Source organism: Gigantopelta aegis, chromosome 2 (genome assembly GCF_016097555.1).
Source record: "Gigantopelta aegis isolate Gae_Host chromosome 2, Gae_host_genome, whole genome shotgun sequence".
In the NCBI taxonomy this organism is placed as follows: Eukaryota; Metazoa; Mollusca; class Gastropoda; order Neomphalida; family Peltospiridae; genus Gigantopelta; species Gigantopelta aegis.
This window is the reverse complement of record NC_054700.1, coordinates 36,768,064-36,791,943: the sequence shown is the minus strand read 5'-3', so window position 1 is coordinate 36,791,943 and position 23,880 is coordinate 36,768,064. Positions and strand designations below refer to the sequence as shown.

Sequence of the window (23,880 nt, the reverse complement as noted above, 5' to 3'; positions counted from 1 at the left end):
TTAGAGGTGATGAGGGCAGTGCCGCCTCCCCCTCCCCCTCCCCCTCCCCCCGAGTTTCAGACGTCTATGAGTCATACTGCTAAATACATGATAATAGTATTACAATATGCTTGTGTAAAAAAACAACAACCCAAAAATAAACATTGGTTGGCTACATAAACTTCATTGCTATAATTTAAACCAAGAAAGAAGTATTGTAAATTATCCAGCTCGTCTATAATAAGTGCGACTAAAGCTAAACATTTAGACCCTTTTGGGGAGAATGTTGTTTCTCCAGTCAAAAGAGGTGGATCCAGTAGAAGAATGATTATGTAATGAGTGCAGTTTGATTGAAGATGAATATTATCACATCATAATAATTATATGTGAAATATAACGCTCCACACTCTATATGCATATTTAACTTTACATAAACACATATTTAAATGATGTCTATATATGCATGATTTTTAAATTTATTATGCAAAACCAGAATTCGTCTTGTATAGGTGCAGTGTGTAAACGAGGTTATGATTAGACATGTATTAAACAATAATTAGTTTAGTATTCTGTGTCATGCTTGTACCAATATATTTTGTAAATAGCATACATGTTTTGCATCCAGTTCCAAATGTGGAGTGTATATGCCATAAAGATTGTCTTATCTTACAGTGGCTACATATTTATACCGGTGTGTGTGTGTGTGTGTGTGTGTGTGTGTGTGTTGTGTGTGTGTGTGTGTGTGTTGTGTGTGTACACACGTGTGTGTGCAGCTATCTTTAGATATATGGTTGGGTAGTGCCCCCATCCCCAACTTCTGACGTCTATGAGTCAAACTGTTGTAATATTGCTATAGTACAGTAGCTTATATTTTAAGCAAGTATGGTGGTGGTAGTTGTGGTGGTTATGTTGTTTTGTTTTGTTATAAGTGATCAAGTTATCAGCGCCCAGACTAAATACTCAAAATGTAGCAGTGCACACCACTCCTCTCGGATTTCGAACACTTACGTTATACTAGTTTCTTACTGAAAAACAAATTATAAGCTCACCAAAGTAATATGTTTTTAAAAGAAAGAAAAAAAAACCCCAGCTTTTCATTTATAAGAAAGAAAAACGAAAATAACTTCTATGGGACGTGTACGTTATGTAAAAATGACGTCACAAGAAATCAAAGGACGTTCAACAATTACGTAACGCAGTATGTGTGTGTGTGTGTGTGGGGGGGGGGGGGGATAAGGTATTTTACGTCAGTCCTAAATGGCTAAAACCCTTACGCTTTAGCGCTAAATTCAACCCTGCCTCCCCCACTAAAAACCAATACCTATTCCCCTCCCCAGCTTCCGTTGAACACTGCTAACATAACTTGACTTGGTATTAACTCACCAGATATGCATGTATAATTATTAGTGGCATTAAGTCATCGGATATGCATGCACTGACTAGTAGGAATGCTTTTCTGGCAATGCATTGAGAAAAACTAAAAAAACCTAAACTAAACTAAACTAAACTAAACTAAACTAAACTAAACTAAACTAAACTAAACTAAACTAAACTAAACTAAATTAAATTAAATTAAAATGAGTAAAAGAAGAGGAAGCAGAGGAAGAAGAATAAGACAAACATGAAATGACAATAGCTCATTTCAGATCTTCTAACAGAGATGACGTAAGATCCAATTGCAAATCAAATTGTTCTAATACGTTTGCATATTTAAACTGCGCATACTTTGCTGTGTGAGTTCAACTGTGCAATCACGACTATGTAGTAAAATATCATCACCAACGAGTATTTGTTTTATTTTGCATGAGCAACCAGACATTATTATCCCATTGAGCTATTTCTCGTTCCAGCCAGTGCACCACGACTGGTATACCAAAGACCGTGGTATGTGCTATCCTGTCTGTGGGATGGTGCAAATAAAAGATCCCTTGCTGCTAATCGAAAAGAGTAGCCAGTGTAGTGGCGGCAGCGGGTTTCCTCTCTCCATATCTGTGTGGTCCTTAACCATAAGTCCGAAGCCATATAACCGTAAATAAAATGTGTTGAGTGCGTCGTTAAATAAAACATCTCCTTTCTTCTCCAGACATTATTATATGAAAAAGTCGTCTGGTAACTACAATAATTTTATTAGTGATGAAAAACGTTCTTTTCGGGAACCTGCTTTGTCGTAATTTACCACAACATAATAATGTAAGGTTATGTCAAATGTTGTATAAACACTGCTACATGTATCATACAAAACCAAACAATAGCTTGTTATTTGCATAAATGGAGAACAATCATATACATTAGAATGTTTGCGACATTTCTTCACGTTCGTCCGTGACGTCATAATCGTATCGCCATATTTAGCTGCGCACATACACACTGGACGTCAGTGTTTCTATGTCATTTTTTGTTTAAGTTTTATAGTATATTCGATTAGATTCGTTAATTTTCATTATAAACTGACTTCGGAGAATGGCTACAGGCAGTGCCGTGAAGGCCTTGCAGCTAGAACTGAAGAAAATCTCCGAAGAACCAGTGGAAGGGTTTCGAGTAAAATTGATCAATGATGACAATCTTTTCGAGTGGGAAGTGGCAATTTTTGGACCACCTGGCACTCTTTACGAGGGTGGATATTTCAAGGTTCTTGTACTTTTGTGTCGTACATTTATTATTTGATTAAAGTATTCAGCTTTTAATTAACTGGGAGTTTTGTGGTAGGAAAATCCTTTGTTACGATTCTTCTTCCGTCATCCATTGTTTGTTTACATTTTTAGAGTACAAAACATTGCCCAATCTAATACCAGCCTAGGGCCAGAACGAGGCAAAACTTCTTTTAATTAATTTTGTTTTCATTTTTTAAACATTATATATTATAGTTACTAAACACAAAAATTACATTTTAAATTTTATGTCCATATTAAATCACTTTTAGGGTAAACTTTGTCAAATAATTTGTACGGTTATAGAATATGTCCGCCACCTAAATACAACCATTTAGGCCTACTATACACTAAATAACGAATATGTAATTTTCGATAATTTTAACTACTCTGACGATTACTAAAATAAAGCCAATAACTCGAGTTAATTTCCACTTTATTTTATTTTATTTTAGGAACTTTGCGTTATTTTGTGTTTTATTTCAGGAACGGTTAGGGTTTAGTTTGTTTTAGGAACATAGGGTCGAGTGATTTTCTGTTTTACTTTATTTTAATTTAGGAACTTTGTCGGTCGATTGTTACAGAGGAGTGTTGATAGCCTACACTGCTACAGAGTGATTAGGGTTAGCAAGGGGGGCTGGGGGGGGGGCTGCTGCCCCCCCCCCCCAATAAGTCTTAATGTCCATGTATTTTTATTATTATTTTTTTTCTTCTAAATAAATAATTTTATTTTCTTTCTTTTTCCTCCGCAAAAAACCATGCCCCACTTTTTTTAAGAATCCCCACCAAAAAATCCCTCATTTTACAGAAGGATTAGTGGCGGACAGATTCTATAACTGCTCTGTGTTTTAAACTCTGAATCTAGCGTAGCGAATCGCAACAAGATACTGAACAAAATGTTCTCTATGTTTTAGCATGTTTCTGTTTTTATAGAATAGTAATATGTTCACTGGAAATATACAAGTAAAAACGGCAAAATTATACTTAACCACAAATTAATTTCCCCACAAAAATAATTTGCTTTGTTAGAGACTAGGTTAGTTAAAGGGGCATTCACATGCTATGGAATCGTACTGTGACAGGGCACAATATTTCACGTGAACCGCCATTCTGCTTGCATGTTGGTTTTAAAGCAAAATTAAATTTACGCGAACCACAAATCGGTTGCATCGTGACCTGTAGATGTTCAGAAATTAAAACTTGCAAACTTCACGATTACAGGAAATTTATTATACAGTTGAGTATTGTAATTTCCAGACACTAAAATTTGACTAGTATTCCGATAAATGTTTTAGACTTATTTTTAAATACTTGATGCGCAGCAAACCAGTAGACAACGTTATATTGCAACAGTTATAACTTGCAACCAGTCTAAACTAAATGGAACGTCACTGTAGTATAGAAGTGCCATCGATAAAGTGAAAGTAATTTGGCCACCGCAAAACAGAAAAGGAATCTGGAAGTGTATCTATTTTGTTTCAGTATTGATGCTGATATTTAGTCCTTTTACAATATTGTATACTTTAGCAAGCATTAAAGAATCTGTTTTATAAAATGTTTTCTTTTGTATTTTGTTTTAACTTTGTTTGAGCTAAAAAAAAGTATGTATTTAAAATATAATTTCAACGTAACTTTGAGGTAACAGATCAGACGCAAATATAATTAATGTAACCGAACAATTGGTTACTTAGGTAAAAACCATGTGAACCGACTTCCGGTTACCTCAGATTTCGAAATATTGTCCCCTGCTGTGAGAACACCTAACTTGGAACTATGATCAGAAAATTTCGTCAAATTATCTAAAAAATGCTACGCCTATAGCTATTTTACAATAAAATATAAAATATTGTACAATTGTTTTTTTTGTGCCAAATACAAATTTAATTCGTCAATTGTTCTTCAAATTCGCAATTGGTAAGTGGCAGAGCTAGCCCTGCTACCCAAATCCTCCCCTCACGCTGGTGCTTTCTTACTTCCAGCAGGCCATATGTTTTCTTAGCAGAACATGTTTCGTTTGGCCTGCAATTTATAAAAAAATAACAGTAGGCCATGTTTTACATCCTACATCAACCCCTGCATGGTTACTGTGTTAGGTTGTTTCACTAGGTTGTTGCGAAATATTGTGGTGTGTAGGTTTTTAGAAGGTTGTTTATTGTTTTTCAGGCTCATATGAAGTTTCCACAGGATTATCCATACTCACCACCAAGTGTCCGCTTTATCTCCAAGATGTGGCATCCCAATGTCTACGAGGTGAGGTCAACATTAATCGCCTAAACATTGCTTTGATTTAAGTCATAATAATTAAATATATTATTGCTTTGATTTAAGTCATAATAATTAAATGTCTGTTAAATTATTACAATTTAATGTCATCCCATTGGTCCAATTTGTTCAACTAAGAATTGACCACAATTATGTTTTGGTTCATGCATGTATGAAGCGAAAAAAGATGTGTACACCATATGACTCCACATAGAGGGCAGTGTTCGAGATTAAAGTTTTTGGCCAGTATCCCAGTTGGATACTAACATTTCAAAATCTGGTATCCCACCAGAGAATTTAGTATTATATGGCATCCCGGTGGGATACTGGGTTCTTGAAGTCTGGTATCCAAAATTAAATTCTGGTATCCCCGGGATATCGGGATACCGTTAATCTCGAACACTGGAGGGTCATACAAAAGTGTTCACATGGTTTTTTCGGTTCATACTTGCATGAACCAAAAAATAATTGTGGTCAAATCTTATAATTAAATTTATATGCATACTTTATCAATACATAACTGAATTTATTTTGTTTAGCTTTAAATACGTCTGAAGTATTGTTTGTGTAAACTTCGTTGATACTTATAAGTGACGCCATTTCATCTAAAACATGATTGAAATTTGTTTACATCTCGTAAGCCTCGTAGTTGTTAATTCTTTGGCTTGGATTTGTGGAAATATATATCGACTGTATTTCATTTTGAAATGAAATTGCAATGTCAACTTGTTTGATGATTAAAACACATCTCACCTCCCAAGCCAAGTGCTTATAAATTGCATCATTTTATCCACATTTGATTATAGTTGTTATTTGACAGTTTGATTACTTTTTGCATATTTAATATTGAACAGAATACAGCAAAGACTTTTACCTCAGTCCAAACCCCTGTACGGTCTCACTACACAGATCACTTCCGGGTGAGAGTTCATTCATCACGGTCCACTATAGTTCCTAATTGGGACGCATGTTATGGTTCACATATTCACTTCTAGGAAATGGTGAAGAATTAAAACAATGTGTATGTTTAATGGTAAGCCTTCTGGCTGTATTTTACCCATGTTATTTTGTAATATTGTGCATCAACCTTTTGGGACATGGGTGTACAGCGCAAGAGACAGCCGGAGTGACTAAGTTAATGAACCACATGTTCGGACCGGTACTACAGCCAGATGCGGTCATATAGCAAAAAAACACTGAGGCGGAAATGTTATCAATTTTGGAGTGAAAATCAATGCTTATATAATGTATGTTTGCAATGGTGTATGTTGTTAGTGCCAATGAGAACCCGTTTTATTGGCAATCTTCATTTGAAGTTAGGCAATTTAACATGGGTTTTAATGGCAGATGACATCTGTGTAGTGAGACCATAATGTAAAACATGAAATTACTGTTTATCCCTGCCAAAATGAAAATGTACTAGTGGCATCCTTATAAAAGGTAATTTCATCGATGTGGATTTGAGCCAAGCTTATGGGGGACCTATTTGGGTAAATTGCAAACATTTTTTAGGGGTGTGTGTGTGTCAAAATCTATATTCTAGTGTTCTTACATGTAATATATAAATTGATCTGAGTGTCTATCACTGAGTTTCTCATTGTAAAAGGTCAACATTCAAGGTCACACGGTCAATATCCAAATTCACCCTAAGTTCTGTGATTTTGTGCATAATGAATTTTTTCGAATGTACAGTCATAGTGACAAAGAGTTTTGATGGTATTGTGAATATATAACATAGTATTCTACTATAAAAGTAGAATTTGTATCTGCCATTAATAATGTGTGGATCCTCATGCTGAAATATACAGAAAAAACCCAGGATTTCAACACTTCACTATGGAACAATTGTTGCCCATAGCAACAATTGATGAAAACTAATATTTTTAATGAACTAACTAGATAATTAGTTTCTTTGTATGTTCCCTATATCAGAACTACCAACAAGGTCATACATTACCATATAGTGGCTGTTTGTTTGATGGCCATCTATTGTGTGGATGACCAAGGAGTAACAATGTGATATGAAGTTTTATTGGATGGTATGGTGCATCTATCTTTTGGTGTATTGTGTAGAGTTCATAAGTTACACTGGTCTAGTATAACTTTTCATGGTGTAAATGACCCAAATTATCAAATTGACTTCAAACCAAGTTTGACAAAATCTGTCACTAGACTTTAAAGTCTCACTACACAGATCACTTCCGGGTGAGAGTTCATTCATCACAGTCCACTATAGTTCCTAATTGTGACACATGTTATGGTTCACATATTCCCTACTAGGAAATGGTGAAGAATTAAAACAATATGTATGTTTAATGGTAAGCCTTCTGACTGTATTTTGCCCATGTTATTTTGTAATATTGTGCATCAACCTTTTGGGACATGGGTGTACAGTGCAAGAGACAGTCGTAGTGACTCGGTTAATGAACCACCTGTTCAGACCGGTACTACAGACAAATGCGATCATATAGCAAAAAACTGAGACGGAAATGTTCTCAATTTTGGAGTGAAAATAAATGCTTGTATAATGTATGTTCGCAATGGTGTATGTTGTTAGTGCCAATGAGAATCCGTTCTATTGGCAATCTTCGTTTGAAGTTGGGCAATTTAACATGGGTTTCAATGGCAGATGACATCTGTGTAGTGAGACCATAACTGGATTGGCCCAATTTGGCCTCTATAGATGGGTTTAGGCTACTGTTTAGAGAAGATTCATTTCCTCATATAAACCTTTACATATTAGTATATGCAACAGGACTTACATGATTAATAAAGGACAGCAGTAACATTATTTTAACATTTGGTTACAGGCACATTTTCATTTATGACCAAACAATTATTTCTAGGCCTTCAGCTGAAAGTGAAAGTGGAAAACCAGTGACCTGTTCTGAAGGGAATGTGCTCGAGAACAATATAACTGACTTGGGGTTTTTTTCTCGACTGTAAAACATTCTACAATCTGTTGCAGTCACCTGAGTCACGAAATTACATGCAATATGAAGTGACAACCAAATTGGTTTGAAAAGAAAAGCCCAGTGCTTTAACTTTAACTTTTCCTTTTGCATCCACCTCCTGCCCTACATAGATGGAAATATTAGTGGACAGGTAGAGTTTGTGGTGTACTTGTCTGGTGGACAAGTGAATATTTTTTCTTATTTCTATCACTGATGTGTGTATATCAATATGTTTTAGGTTTTTTTAATGGTGATGTTTATATGTCAATCGTTTTTTTGTTTTTTGAATGGCGATGTGTGTATATCGATCTGTTGTTTTATTTTTAGAATGATGATCTGTGTATATCGATCTATTGTTTTATTTTTAGAATGATGATCTATGTATATCGATCTATTGTTTTATTTTTAGAATGATGATCTGTGTATATCGATCTATTGTTTTATTTTTAGAATGATGATCTGTGTATATCGATCTGTTGTTTTATTTGTAGAATGATGATCTGTATATATTGATTATATTGTTTTGTTTTCAGAATGGAGATGTATGTATATCGATTCTTCACCCTCCAGTAGACGACCCCCAGAGCGGGGAGTTGCCGTCAGAGAGGTGGAACCCTACACAGACTGTCAGGTACAACATGTAGATAGATGTGTGTCGCACACAAATTGCTTCTCTCCGTATGCTTTAATGACCTTTGCACATAGCTGAAAATAGCGGCCTGCTAAAAGCAAAAAGCAGTCCATTGTTTAAACCTAGCAGGTGAAATAAACATTCACCTGCTAAAACTACAAAAAAATCGCAGGTCATTTTTCAAGAGGCAAATGTATGTACAATGTTCTCGTCTGCTATTTAGCTGAGGCTGAGCTCATTATTCTGTTACATTTCAATGCTCTAAAATAAATCTTGGAGGTCCTAATTTTCCACACACTGTCCCAAATCCTCCACTCACCTTGTGCTGTCTTATTTCCAGCAGGACATATTTTTTCTTAGCTGGTCATATAATTATTTTTTTTTAGCTACTGTGTTAAAAAATAACAGAAAACAGCAGGTCATATTTTACTTCTTATTTCGAGCCCAGCCTTTGCTTTCAAGAATAAATATAGCTGAATACAGTTTGTTTTACACAAACAAAAGATTACACAGGTTTCACACACATCCTGGAAAACCCTGGAAAGTGCTTAAATTTTATTTTCATCCTGGAAAGTGCTTAAAATTCCTAGAAAAATTAATTACCCCCCTGGAAAGTCCTGGAATTTTATTATTTTATATATATATATTTTTTTTTTTTTTCATTTAATGATAATTATTTGGAAAATATATTTATAATAACCGCGTTTGACTTCTGGTTCCAAACTATATCCTTCATGCAACAGTAATGGGCGTCTTAGCTCAGAACAGGGGAGATAATAAAACAGGTGGCGCGTCACTCGTCAGGGTCCAACAAACTCGGACAATAGCTGTATTTTTTCATTGCTTTGTCATTCTTTGTTATACCATGATCATAAGGGGCCAAAACTTTATCGGCTCTGTACAGGACGTTCCTATACAGCACGGTTCTGCACAGGACGGTCTATAGTATACGCTGCATGTAACGGTTACCAGTCGTTACCAGTTGACGTTTGTCTTTACGTGTACTGAGATATATGGTGTGTGTGTGTGTGGGGGGGGGGGGGGGAGTGATTGATAATAAAGAAAATATATGTATATTGTGGATAATAGTATTAAAAAAAAATATAGTGATGACGGCTCTGTACAGGACGTTCCTACACAGGGCGGTCTAGTATTTTATATACTTAGATATGGTGGAAAACACATAACAGTAAAGGGAATAAATATATATTTTGTATCGTTCCTACACAGGGCGGTCTAGTATTTTATATACTTAGATATGGTGGAAAACACATTAACAGTAAAGGGAATAAATATATATTTTGTATATAAAGAAAATATATGTATATTTTGAATAATACTCGGGGGGAAAAAAGAATATATATTTAATGTGTGCGTGTGCCAGTATTAAAAAAATATATATAGTGATGACGGCTCTGTACAGGACGTTCCTTAACATTCAATGCGTGTCACATGACCTCACACGTGCCAGATCAACAAGGCCAAAGAATTTAATTTTTATGATTTTTAGGACCCCTCTTGTTAGAATTTGTTTTCAATTATTATATTCGATCTGCAAAAGGTATGATACATTTTTGTGCCTCTATTGTGAATAGTATTCATAATCCATTCATAACAGTTGTAAATAATTTTGAGTATATAAATTTTGTTAATTTAGAATCAATTCATTAAAAAATTTATATTTTACAAACTATGCGCAGGTATGGACGTAATACCTATCAGTATTGACATCAAGTGTGAGCAATGTGTGTTGGTAAAACGCGGACCGAACCAGAACGCTTGACAAATTGAATTTTTCCTTTAAAAAATTTGAATAAATTAAGTGTTCGGCAACTGTGCATAATTAAGAAACATATATTTTTTCATGTAGTTGTCTTAAAAATGGAAAATAATGAACTGCACATACGCATTACGATACTTTTTGCAAACGCATGCGCCTGAACGCAGTTAGAAACGTCGCACTTTTTCCTGTTTACTGTAGGGTGTTTTACTTTTGTTTACTAGAATGGATTTGTTTTACATCCAAATTGTTGATTTTTTTTACGTTAAATGATTAAAATCTATTTTGTTTCACGTATCGTAGCTGAAAAATGTAGAATAATATTTCCGTAAATATCGTATTCGTGTTTTTGTTGTTAGGTGAACGCAGTTTGGGACTTCGATGGTATAACGTGTAGGTGTGTAGTATTAAAATATATATATATATATGTATATAGTGATGACGGCTCTATAAAGGACGTTCCTACACAGGGCGGTCTAGTATTTTATATACTTAGATATGGTGGAAAAGACATTAACAGTAAAGGTAATAAATATATATTTTGTATAATACGCAATGCGTTCGTGTTGACACTGTATAAAAACGTGTGCATGGGTACACTTTGCCGCATAAAAACTCAACTCTTTTTTTTATGTCCTTTTCCCAGTTAGATAGACATTAAGAAAAATGCAACAAAACACATTCTGATATTTAAAATATTACTTAACTGTTAAAACAAACTGATACGTAATTTCAAGTCACTCAGTTGGTCGCTTATAACCTGAAGCCAGTCAGACAAACCAGGTTTCTGGGACCCTGTCGATCGTCGCGCCATCTGGAATAGAGTTATCTCCACCTGTTTCAGCTAAGACGCCTATTATAAGAGGACAACTGCCATTGGTCAACTGTTTAAACATATACAGAGTAAGAAGGCGTGGACATAAATGAACACAACTTGTGATTGGTTGAATAAATTATGTAACTGTCAGCAGTCTTGTTTCTGATGTTTGAAACTACTATCAAAGATAAATAATTCAGTAGATAGCTGTAACCAGTGCCTTCCAACAAAACAAATTCTCCTACGGCTTATGTCTGCTATGCTTCTGTGCAGCGAGACTCATGCAAAAGTTGAGAACTTGTAGTTGACACATATTCTTTTGATCTCCATTGAACCTTGAAGTCTTAGACACTCAATACACAGAAAAACAGTACATGTCAAGGCATGTCAATGTTTGAAGCAACCAATTAACTAAATAAACATTCAGTTTATGGGTTAGTTTTAATTGCCTGTGATGTAAATTGGTGGTAACAAAAGTCCACTTCAAAAGATTATTTTTGTACTATCAATGAATAACGTGAATTTAGTTACTCACGGAAACGGGTGTAATTCCGGTAAATTTCGTATTTGAAACACTATGTCACTAATGAGTTTAAAATAATTATTAATGAATTTAAAACATGTTTATATGATTTATGTAATTTTGTCATTGGGTACTTTTAAATTTTTAGATTTGGGTAGAAGAGTAATTTTGTTTTAATTTTAAAAAATCTGGATAATATAAATTAAACATAAAATTTTATTTATTTATTTATTTTCATATAATGGCACCCCAGTACATTGTTTATTTATAATTGATTGTTTATTTGTAAGTGAATTACAAGTCTTTTAAAAAAAAAAAAAATACTTTGATGGATTATTATTCTATCAGGGTTTTAGATCTTATTAATTTGGGCACAACTAGTATTTTGTCTGCTCTGAGCACTCTTAGATCTTGTCAATATAGTAATGTTAATAACAGCTTGTAAAGATGTTGCTGAAATGCATTTCAAGTTATATCAGTCAAATTAAGCTTAATATTTTAGTTGTATTGAGGTAAAAATATTTTTGAGGTTAGCATATAACACTGTCTATACTCAATTCAGTTTTGGCTTGCTTGTTTCGGACATATATATTTTGGGCACAATGTTTATCGCATCGACTTTGGTGCGATCAAAAATCCCCATCTACATGTATATAAAGTTAGATAATTCTGGATCTTGACCAAAAATAAATGAATGCCTCAAAAACATTTCCACAATGTAGTTAGATATGCATTATGGCTATGGAGTGTTTTGCTGTAAGATCCAGCATTGAGACACAGATGCATGCACCCCCCCCCCCCCCCACACACACACACACAGTAAAACAAAATCTGCACACTACAGTATTTTTTATTTTATGTATTTTTACAACTTTAGCACCCATGTGATATATCTAGATTAGGTGTAGCTTATGTTTGAGACATAACAACCACTGAATAAACAGTTTACTGGGGTGTCATACAAAAAATCCTTTCCAGGTAATGTATTCAGACTCCTTGAAAAATGTGAAAAAAAGTCCTGGCAAGTAAACCAAAATGGTGCTTAAAAGTCCTGGGAAATGAAAATGTTTTAAGTGTATGAACCCTATAAAGTTCCATTCAATATGCTAGTTCTTAAATTTACTATTTTCCTAATTTGTGACAAAATGTAATCAGCAAATTTAACTTCAGCTCATTTTATGATTTTTAGCAAATGGCAAGACATTGATTCTGGATTAGTTGAAACTGAAAACTGTTATATCTTTATTCTTTGAAAAAAAGCTTACAGAAACCGTAAATGTTTTGAAGGTGCTCTCTCAAAGTTGCATAAGAGGAGCTTCCGATCATAATTATTTATTAACTTTTGCTATGAGAGGTAAGTGTTAAACCTTCAACTATATACCCATTAAAAAAGGACAACTAAATAATTTAATTTACTGCTAGAAAAAAGAAGAAAATCTTTAATGAATGACCGATGGAATTGGTCATATTTAGTTGAGGCGAATGTTTCGTAACTTCGTACCAGGCAGATGTTGCTGACAGATTTGCTGTCTTTGTACATCTCTTATATGTCTCTGACAGTCTTATCTATTGTGCGTCCTATCATCCTACAGAAATGTTTTTTGTAAATAACTTTAAATATTTTCAGTTTGGTTTGATGGAACAAAAAAACTTAAAAGTGTTTTCAAAATAACAAAAAAAAACCCCACCATTTTTGTGTACGATTTAGAAAACAGTTGGCTCAGAAATAAATAACTTGTATTGAATTCCACAGTATGAAAAAAGGTGTTTCCTGTGGGAAGGACTATAGTCAACTTAATGGATTTTGTGGATTCACTGATTTCATAAGATTTCCTCACACAATATATAAGAACATTACAGTTGTGATATTTCGGTGTTATTAAAGGGACATTCCTGAGTTTGCTGCAATTTTTAAGATGTTATCAACTAACAGAGACTTTTTAACGATTGTAATTACATATCAAATATATTTTTCAACATAAAATATTAGTGGCTGTATATTAAACATGTTCTGATCGTTCTAATATTTGTACTAGGTTATATTTCATTTTATTTCCTAAAAAAGATTTTTTCATACGTACGGAATTATTTGAAGACAGAATCCAGTTTGGGCTTCTTACAAATATTAAGACGACCAGAAACACATTGAATATACAGATACTGATATGCTAAACCAGAAAATATATTTAATATTTAAGTTTAATTGTAGAAATATTTTATTAGTCGGGAACATCTTACAATGCAGCAACTCAAGAATGTCCTTTTAATGGGTAGTTTATTGATTAATCTGTAGTTATATATTACAAATAAATGTGAAATAGTGAAATATTATGCATGTAAATATAATATAGGACTTTTAAAGACCTGCAGTGTTTTCTCAATTTGATCCAATGTTATTTCCATAAGTGCTCATTGGCACATCACCAGGATTTTTTTGATTTTTTTTTAAAGATTTAAGTTTTACAATAAATTAGTAAAGTTAATAGCAAATATTTAATTTAAAAAAATCCCAAAGACCTGCATAAATGCACTACAGACACTCCCCACTAGCCACCCACCCTGTGGCATGCCTGCTGGGTTATGTATTACATGTAATGAGCTGGATATTTGTGTTTTCAGAACGGTACTTTTAAGTATAATATCTTTACTGAATGAGCCAAATACCTTCTCACCTGCCAATGTTGATGCTTCTGTGATGTTCCGCAAATGGAGAGAATCAAAAGGAAAGGACAAAGAATATGAAACTATTATTAGGTAACTTTGAAAACTCTTTTTACATCTTTTTTTTTTTAGTATGTCAGTATTCATAGCATTATATGGTCAAATCAAAAAAATATGTTCAAGTTTATAAAAAAAAAGAAGTTAAAATTTGACTAAAGCACATTGATTAATCATCGACTATCGGATGTGAATCATTTGATAATTTTGACATTATAGTCTGAGAGGAAACCTATATTTTTCCATTAGCAGAAAGGGATCTTTTATATGCACCATCCCACAGACAGGATAGCACATACCACAGCCTTTGATATACCAGTCGTGGTGCGACCCTGCATTAGGGTCTCACTACACAAATGTCATCTGCCATTGAAAGCCATGTTAAATTGCCCAACTTAAAATGGAGATTGCCAAGAGAACGGCTTCTCGTTGGCACTAACAACATACACCATTGTGAATATACATTATGTAAGCATTTATTTTCACTCCAAAGTTGAGAACATTTCCGTCTCAGTTTTTTGCTATATTACCGCATCTGGCTGTAGTACTGGTCCGAACAGGTGGTTCATTAACCGATTCACTCCGGCTGTCTCTTGCGCTATACACCCATGTCCCAAACGGTCAATGCACAATATTACAAAATAACATTGGCAAAGTACAGCCAGAAGGCTTACCATTAAACATACATATTGTTTTAATTCTTCCCCAATTCCTAGAAAAGAATATGTGAACCACAACATATGTCACAATTAGGAACTATAGTGGACCGTAATGAATAAACTCTCACCCAGAAGTGATCTATGTAGTGAGACCTAAGAAGCCACATTTTTATTCTCCCAAATTATCTAATACATGTATAGTATAAACTGGCCTATATTAAGCAGTCATCTGTTTTATATGCACCATCCCACAGACAGGATAGCACATACCACAGCCTTTGGTATACCAGTCGTGTTGCGCTGTCCGGAACGAGAAATTACCCAATCGGCCCACCAATGGGAATCGATCCCAGACCAACCACACATTAGGCTAGCATTTTACCACTCTGCTACATCCTGCCCCATATCTTTCTTTTGAGGATGCTGTCTCTCTAATAAATTCCATTCCTCTTTTTTTTTTTCGTTTTCAGAAAGCAAGTGACGTCCACACGTGGGGAGGCCATCAAGGATGGGGTGACTGTTCCAATGACATTACAGGAGTACTGTGTGAGTTCAAAGCCCGCGCAGGACAACCAAGTGGATGTGGACTTCTACGATGATGACTACGTCGACGATCTCGAGGAGGAGGAAGAGATGTACGAGGATGATGACGAAGATTCCGGCAACGAGGAATCCTGATGACAACCCCAACACTAACACACGCAGATTTGTTACACTCGTTCTCATTGGTTGTCGACTGCCGGGCGCCGCCAGCTAACACAAGCAGCAACCTCCAGTTTTTTTGGTGTTTTTTTTTTTTAATATATATCTAAATTCTTTGTGAAAAAAATTCATTATGAATTTTTTTTAGTTCACAAACATTTTTGGGATTTGTGATCTTCCAGAAAAAAAGAAGATTTGTTACACTTGTTGTCGACTGCCAAGCACCTCCAGCTAAAACAGCAGCAGCCTCCATTTCTTTTGGTGTTTTTTTATATCTAAATTCTTTGAGAAAAAAAATAGTTCACAAACTTTTGGGGGGTTTGTGATCTTCGAAAAAAGAAGATTTGTTACAGTCAATCTCAATGGTTGTCAACTGCCAGGCGCCTTCAGCTAAAACAAGCAGTAACCTCCAGGTTTTTTGTTGTTTTTATCTAAATTCTTGGTGAAAAAATTAGTTCACAAATGTTTTGGGGGTTTGTGATCTTCTAGAAAAAGAAAAAAAAAATTGCACTTGTTCTCATTGGTTGTCACCTGCCAGGCACCTCCAACTGAAACGAGGTGCAACCTCAATTTTAATTTTTCTTCTTTTTATATCTAAATTCTTTGTGAAAAAATTTGTTCACAATCTTTCTTTCCAATGTTTGGGGGTTTGTGATCTTCCAGAAAAGAAGATTTGTTACACTTGTTCTCATTGGTTGTAGAATGCCCGGCGCCACCATCATGTCAACTGCTAAAACAACCAGCAACCACCATTTTTTGTTTTGGTGGTTTTATTTTTCTATTTGAAAAACAAAATTGTTCAATATTTTTTCTTTCTTTCCATGCTTGGAGTTGGAGGTTTGTATCAAGTGATCTTCAAGAATCATCTGCTGTAAAATTAAAATCAGGTTTTTTCTCTTCTTGGAATTTCTTGTTTGAAAATGGAATTAACTATTTCCTAGACAACTCAACATTTATTGACATTCTAGGAAATATGACTGATTAGTTTTGCCAACAGTCACCAGAGTTGATTTGAAATTCTTGAAGAATTATGCACCCTCAAAGTTTGTGTATACACTTTTAATTTTAGCTGGTTGGTGAAACCTCCAGTGTTTGCAGCCATTATCAACAAGATGTTGATGAGGTTATACTGCTAAGACTTGGCTTGCTGGGAACCGATTAATTGTAAAGAAGAAACCTACTGCATGCAAAGCAATGGTCAGTTTTGTCACCGGAGACCGTCGAACCAGAGATACATTTTTCAACGTAAATCACTTGGACGGCAATTCAATGAAAGCAAAGATCGGCTTCTTTACTCAGCACTGTTCGTAATAATAATCAGGAAGGATTTATGTTAGGTTTATTTTTCAACTGGAGTTCTGCGAAAAAATACCTTAGTTCGAATTTAAAGGTGTGTGGGTGTGATTGTGGGTGTGATTGTGGGTGTGATTGTGTGTTTCATGTACTGGCCCTTGTGTTTGTGAACATATTGAGGTTTTTTCTCTTTTTTTCTTACAAATTAAACTCAAGTAACATTTTGAGTTGCGCATCTAGTCTCAAAATATTTATGATCACAGGGTCAGGTAGCCAGCGGTTTGGGTGCTTGACAGTGAGTGAATGGTAAGTGAGTGCATGGTTTGTTCTGGCAAAGCTGTACATGTTTGTTTTTTTGTTTTTCAGTTGTCCATAATTATATACAATGTACAGCACGGTTTCTATTTTTGGTGTGGGCCCTGACTTGTATAATAGAAATATTTGTATTTAAACTTGGTTGTATCTGCATGCGTTGTATGTATGGGCCAATTGAATTTAGTGATCAGTGATTGTGTACAAATAATATCACGTCTGTATGTTCATCTTTCATTCCCAACGGCAAATTTAGATGATTTATTATTTGGGTAGTTTTTTTTCAGGTATGTACTTGGTTTTATATTGGTTTTTAATTACATGTACCCCTGAAAATTCAATGAAAAGTTTTCTTTACATTAAAGGAAGTAAGATTCAAATTTGTTGAGATAGCTACAATCTTTAGCAAATTGGTGAGCAAACTTCATTTAACATATTCAAATACATTGTCCTCATTTGTTTTTGTTTTTAAACTTAAGTTTGTGATTCTCTGATAAATCTTTATTTAGACCGATTCCTTGTGACTACCATCAACAATAATAACTGGCAGCCTTACCAATGTGTTTCAATTATTTTAAACAATGGCATATTTAACTGCTGCATTATATTGTCTCTGCTATTAACCATTCCAGGTTTTGAGTAGAATTCAAGATAATAATTTTTTTTCCCGTTGCAACCATCTGATAAATCACAGCCTTTTGTCAATAATATGCAACAAAAAATCAATCAAATTCAACCATCAAGAGTCGTATGTGGTATTAAAATTGTTATTAATAAAGGGGCTTTAATGAGTTTTGTCAAGATATTTTATGACTGAAAATTAATGAATTAAAAAAAATAAAAACCTAAAAAAAAAACACCTATCGACAAGTGCTCGACAAAACGTGAACAGGGACTTTTTTTTACAACATATTACGCACCTTTTTTTAGTATGATCAATCCTGACTAAAATTCAGTATTTCAGAACTCTTGTGAAAAAAACATTGAAGGAAGTGATTAACTGTTTCTCTAACTTCAATTATGAACAGCCATTTAAGGTATTTCCATATTCAGCAATGATATTTAATCCAGCAGTATTTAAAAAACATAAAAAATCTCATGGTAAGGGGAGTTAAAACTACTCTACTGAACAAATTGTGGGAGTGGTGGGGATCGAGAGTGATAATAGCTGCCCTTAAATGGCATGGCATGGTAGTTAACATGAGCATTGCACTAAACTTGCAATATAATGGCTATAGTAAGCATTGGAAGGTACCAGTCGACTCCGAACATTTGGGACTGAAAAATCAATTGAAATTTGTTCATTATGATGATGTAAGTACCAGATGCTCTAGAGGAAGATGGGTTTTCCTGGAAATTGCAGTTTTCAAATTCCACCAATTAAAGTACTTGTTGCATGTTTTCCTTTGTTAATCGAGTGGAAACTAGTTGGATTTATTCAGAAATATTTCTGTCTTCTTGTACGAGTCGATATAGCAATTAAGTGATTTCACTTCTATTGAAGAGGTGTTTAAGCGGCCATATCCATTTAATCTACTAGTAATGGGCAAATGGCATGAGATTTCCTAATTAACGTTTGGCATATAGCGTGTTGTGAAAATAAACTCTACATACTCTACCCTGACTGGTAAATGGCAGACTAAACATTTTCTACAATAATCATTCAGTTTAAAAAAAGAAGAAAGGAAAACAAGAAACCTTTAATAAATCAAATTTGCTTGTAGCAGGGATAGGAATTTACTTGGCTACTTTATCTGTTAGTCAGATATATTAAAGAATTTGTTTTTAATTTATGTATTTAATTTTTTTGTTTAGATTGCAACCTTATTAATATAGCAACAGGGTTTCTCAAATTTTTATAAAATCCACTAGTCATGGGATCAGTGATTTTAAAAATTGACAAGCCACGATTAAAAATTCTATAGCTGTACTTTCCATTAAGTTAAAGTAATATAATTTTACTAAATAATAGTAAAAATCAGATATGTAACCTAAAGAGATAAATAAAGTTTAAAACACTAATGGTGGGGTAGGATATTCATATTTTCAAGATAGACTTAACTACAACATTTGACAAATTGTTTTCACTAGCCGTCGGGCATGGCAACTAGTTATTCACTAGCCCAACATTGAATATCACTAGCCATGGGGGTGGAGCTACCATAATAAAGAAACCCTGAGCAAACTGTTTTTTATTTACTTCATATAGCTGGGTTAAAAGTTAATTTTAGTTAACAACATTAAGTAAGTTTAGCAGTCTATTTATTTGTTTTTAAATCTTTGCAATGTTAAGTCACAAAACTGTAGTGTGTTCACCCGTGTGTTAAAGTTTTTCATAAACAATTTTACTTTGAACACAGAATAGAATGTTTTTAGATAGAATTTTCGTAATAAATTGTAAAGTAATTTATAATTAATTATTGCAATTTGTACATATTTTCAAAACTTCATTTTCATGATCACACAAGTGAATAAGAATTTTTTTTCTCTCACTATACTTCATGTATTATTTTTTCATCCCATCATGACGACTTTATATATTACTTGTAATGCAGTCAAATATATCAACATCTTTTGTGCATCTATAAAAACATTTGAAAATGTTCAGCTACTTAATGATTTTTACAGCTAACATTAGCAATTTAGCTGAGTTTGTTGATCAAGACCAAAAGGTTGCTTTACTGCTTCACATTCGGCCACTTTTTATGTTACAGTCCTAGTGCAGAGTTTAATTTTCGTACCTGCACTAAAAAAAAAACAATTTTACACAACTTGGCCTAAAATAAATGTGTTTCTATGAATATGGCCCCCATCGTGCCCTCCCCCCTTTCCAAAAGAGAAAAAAAAATAAAAAAAATAAAGGTAGGTCGTCTTTTAAAAAAACATTTTTTTTTAGTACATTCACTTCTACAGATTTAGATCAAATGTTATATACCGGTATGTACTTTTTCTCACCTACATATTAATTTTTTTTTTCATTTACCCAAAATTCAATTCTTTTAAGCCTTATTTCACAGAACAAGAAACTTAATTATTAGGTGTCTGTAAGTTTAAAACAGGCTGTATAATACTTTTTGTCAAGGAATCACTTGCTTTTGTTATTTTTGATGATTAGTAGATTACTAGCATACACCTCTACTCAAACTGAGAGGTTTAAAGTCATGCTTGTTGATTTTAAGTTTTACTCCTATTTTGTGTTTTTTTGGGTATTTATTATTTAAAAAACCCAAACAAACCGCATCTCAAAGTACTAACACATCAAATTTATATTTTATTTATTATTTATTTTGTGTCGGTGTTCATTATATTGAGTGGAATATTCAGATAGGCAAAACGTGATTACTAAAATACATTTGTAGGACAGGTTTCAGATGTCTTTTATTTATTTATTTGTCTTGGTTGAGCCGTTCATTTTGACAGTAGTGATTTCATCGCGGAGAACCTCGCCGTACAAGGTGTGTGTCCTCTACACCAAACACTAACCTCAGACACAGGTAGCTCGTGTGTTATGCATATAAAAGATCCCTTGCTGCTGTATTGATAGCAGTAGCCTATATGGTGGTAGTAGGTTTTCGCTTATTTCTCTTTCAAAATAGTGTAAAAAAAGAAAGAAAAAAAGAACATATGATTGACACCAATAGCCATAGTTTAAAATGTCGTTAAACACTTATTTCTTTTCATATTTTTGGTGATTGATGTTAAGGACAGTGCTTGAACTAGTTATAATCATGAACATAAAACAAAATAAATGAACTGTCACAAAATTACATTACTGAATATTGAAGAAAATTACTAGAAATGTAGGACGTTCTTATAAAACTATAAAATGGTAATGATAAAATAGGAGAGGTTTTATTTTGTAATGGCCTAATTGTTTCTTGATGTCGGCCCTCAGTTTTCAAATGCAGCAGTTAAGATGGTACAGACATCTCAGGAGTTTTTTGTTTCGTTTCTACATGTACATAACAAAATATGTCAGGTGTAATATTGTTTTAACCAAGTAAAGTGTGTTGCCTAATTACTCCAATCCTGTAATCCCTCTGTCCACAGGAATATTATTGTTGAATTGTTTACCCCATAATAATGGTTATGTAGTTGGTGGTAGTGGTGATCTCTTTTATACACTGGTTTTGACAAAGCCTTTAGCATCAGACAACATTTGTGTCTACCATAGACATGTGAACAAAACTGTGTGTTGATTGGTCACACTGCAACCAATCTGGGTTGAGTTTTTATTTTTATTATATGTATGTGGTTGTGACATCTCCCTGCAGCCAGTTAATTTGCATTTACATCTCCCTGTGGCCAGTCAAATTGTGTTTAATGTCTACCTGCAAACAGTTCTCCCGTTGCGGCTATCACTTGTTTTACACCATAGAAAACGGATACATGGTGAACAAATGTAACATAGCTTTTGACACGGTCACTTGATGAGCAAAAATATTTATTTACTATAGTCATACAAAGTATCTGTGTATGAAGTTTTGACTGGCTCATTTGTGCAGTTCACTTCTATGATATTGTCCAAAATATTTGGAAGCAAAATCAATAAGTATTTTTACTACAGGCTAAGGCTTTGTCATTTAGAAGTAGATATGTTCAAAAGTGAAAGTTATCTGCAGGGGATAAAAAAAAAAAAACGAAGAGAGAAAAAAAAGAACAAGTGCCAATTGCCTGCCTACCTGTCCCACAGTGTTGTCTCATCTGTTTAATCTTAATATGAACAAACAAATGTTATAAGTTAATATGAATGTATGGCAGATTAATGGCTGTAAGCGTGACATGGCTTGGGGATGTCGTGCATTTGTGTCACCTTCAGAGTGAGGTAGTATGTTAACTCGGGGCTGTATTTGAAAAGTTTTAAAGTCCAGACTGTTTAACAAAGTGGCCAGATAGTATACAGTTTGTATGGTCAAGTCTAGGATTTGAAATATTATGTCACTAGACCATGGCCACAGCTAGACACTCTGCACCGACATTGACGCCTACAATCTGTTGTGGGCCAGCGTAACTTGCTGATGACAATACACTGACTTGCCTATGTTGTAGTCTGTCTTTGGCATTACCACAGTAATACCCTACCTACCCTGTTAATTCCACATTTCATTTTCAAATCTAATATGATTCAGTAGTGACATTTTTATATAGCATATTCAAAGTAATAAGATCACCCTACATAAGGAATTGAAATAAGCCGTTATCTGCAAAGGGGTTGGGGGGGGGGGGGGGGGAGAAGTTTTAAACCCAATTGAAAATATATGGTGGTATTAAATTTTAGTGTGAATTACATTTTTCTTATGGTTGCATTTCAGTTCAAACTGGTAAATGTAATTTTATAAATTGTGTTTTCTAATTCTAATTTAAAAAAAACAAATGTTTTGATTATGACAACAAAAAATCTATAAAAAGTTCTTGGTTAGCATATGGTAAGATGCGCCAATCTTTTTCTGTTGGATGTGGATTATGAAATTTCTTGTATTCACTCTTGTAAACTTGTCATAACAAATACCATGTCCACTAAGCACTATTTATTCCATTTACTGTTATTTGATCATATCTACTACATGTACATACATATGTGAAATTAATAAAACAAATGAAAATATGCTCGTTTGTTTGACTTTTTATTACTGTTATCGATCAGTCTGGTTTGCCACTGCATAATGGTAAAGTTAAAAAGATCTATGGATATCAATCATCTTGATTGCAATCATTGAAATAGGAGAGTTGACACATGAAATGCTACAAACTCACAAGGGGCATTAAATATTAAAAGACCAGTTTACATAGCCAGTTATGTACATTGATTATTGGTTTTTCTTTGACACACCATTTCGTACGAGGCCTTCAATATTTAAATGTACATAATGCCATTCTATTATGTAGTGGCTTCTATGACAACTGGAAGTTTCAAAAAGCATACTTGGTTGTTTTAATAAAAAGGCATGTACGACGACAACTTGGCACATTTTAAATTACAGCTATTTGGTGTTTTGACCGTATTCCCAAACTTGGTTAAAAGAAAGTTGGGAAAGAGTTCCACCTGTACCCCTCTATATCAAAGGCTTTAAAGACAAACCCTATTCCTGAAACTACTCTAGTGGGGTTGGTACGGGTCGAACTCGTGCCAAAAGTTAACCTGCTGTCCCACAGGTTTCTCCTTCCAAAAAAACGGCAAGGAATTGTATGCAGTTTACTACGGACGAGACGGTACATGCCATATAACGGTCATATGGCTCTAGTTGGGATGAGGGAAAAATTCTGTCCATTGATGGTAACTGATCCTGTACTTTCGGCAACATTTAGCTCCATTAAAAGGTTTGATGATGACCTTGTAACACCAGCGAGCTTACATATCCTCAAAGCGAACTCGTCTGTAGTCTTAATAGATATGATTTTCCTGACTACCTGAATATAGTTATCTTCAGTATTCAGATAAAATAACAGGGTGAGGTATTCAAATGCCACTTCAGTATTAACAATGTAGGGAACTTGCAACCACTATAAACTGGTTTCTTTCATCTGCCTTAGAATGGTTTACAGAACATGAGGTTCATACATTTGTTTTTAGCTAAACTATATGACTTTTTAATGCATATTCC

General features: G+C 34.1%; 1 protein-coding gene across 1 annotated transcript; it reads left to right on the top strand.

The window, feature by feature from the left end:
- Window positions 1-2,331: 2,331 nt before the first annotated feature.
- Window positions 2,332-22,885, top strand: LOC121384901 (ubiquitin-conjugating enzyme E2 R2-like). The gene is made up of 5 exons (XM_041515424.1): window positions 2,332-2,607; window positions 4,791-4,877; window positions 8,377-8,474; window positions 14,214-14,348; window positions 15,442-22,885. The coding sequence occupies exons 1-5, from the start codon at window positions 2,440-2,442 to the stop codon at window positions 15,647-15,649; spliced, it is 696 nt and encodes a 231-aa protein (XP_041371358.1). The 5' UTR covers window positions 2,332-2,439; the 3' UTR covers window positions 15,650-22,885.
- The last annotated feature ends 995 nt before the right edge of the window (window positions 22,886-23,880 follow it).

Coding starts and splice junctions, on each gene's coding strand:
- LOC121384901 (XM_041515424.1), top strand. CDS start 2,440: ATGGCTACAGGCAGTGCCGTGAAGGCCTTGCAGCTAGAACTGAAGAAA. Junction 2,608..4,790: donor ACGAGGGTGGATATTTCAAG/GTTCTTGTACTT, acceptor ATTGTTTTTCAG/GCTCATATGAAGTTTCCACA. Junction 8,475..14,213: donor AACCCTACACAGACTGTCAG/GTACAACATGTA, acceptor TTGTGTTTTCAG/AACGGTACTTTTAAGTATAA.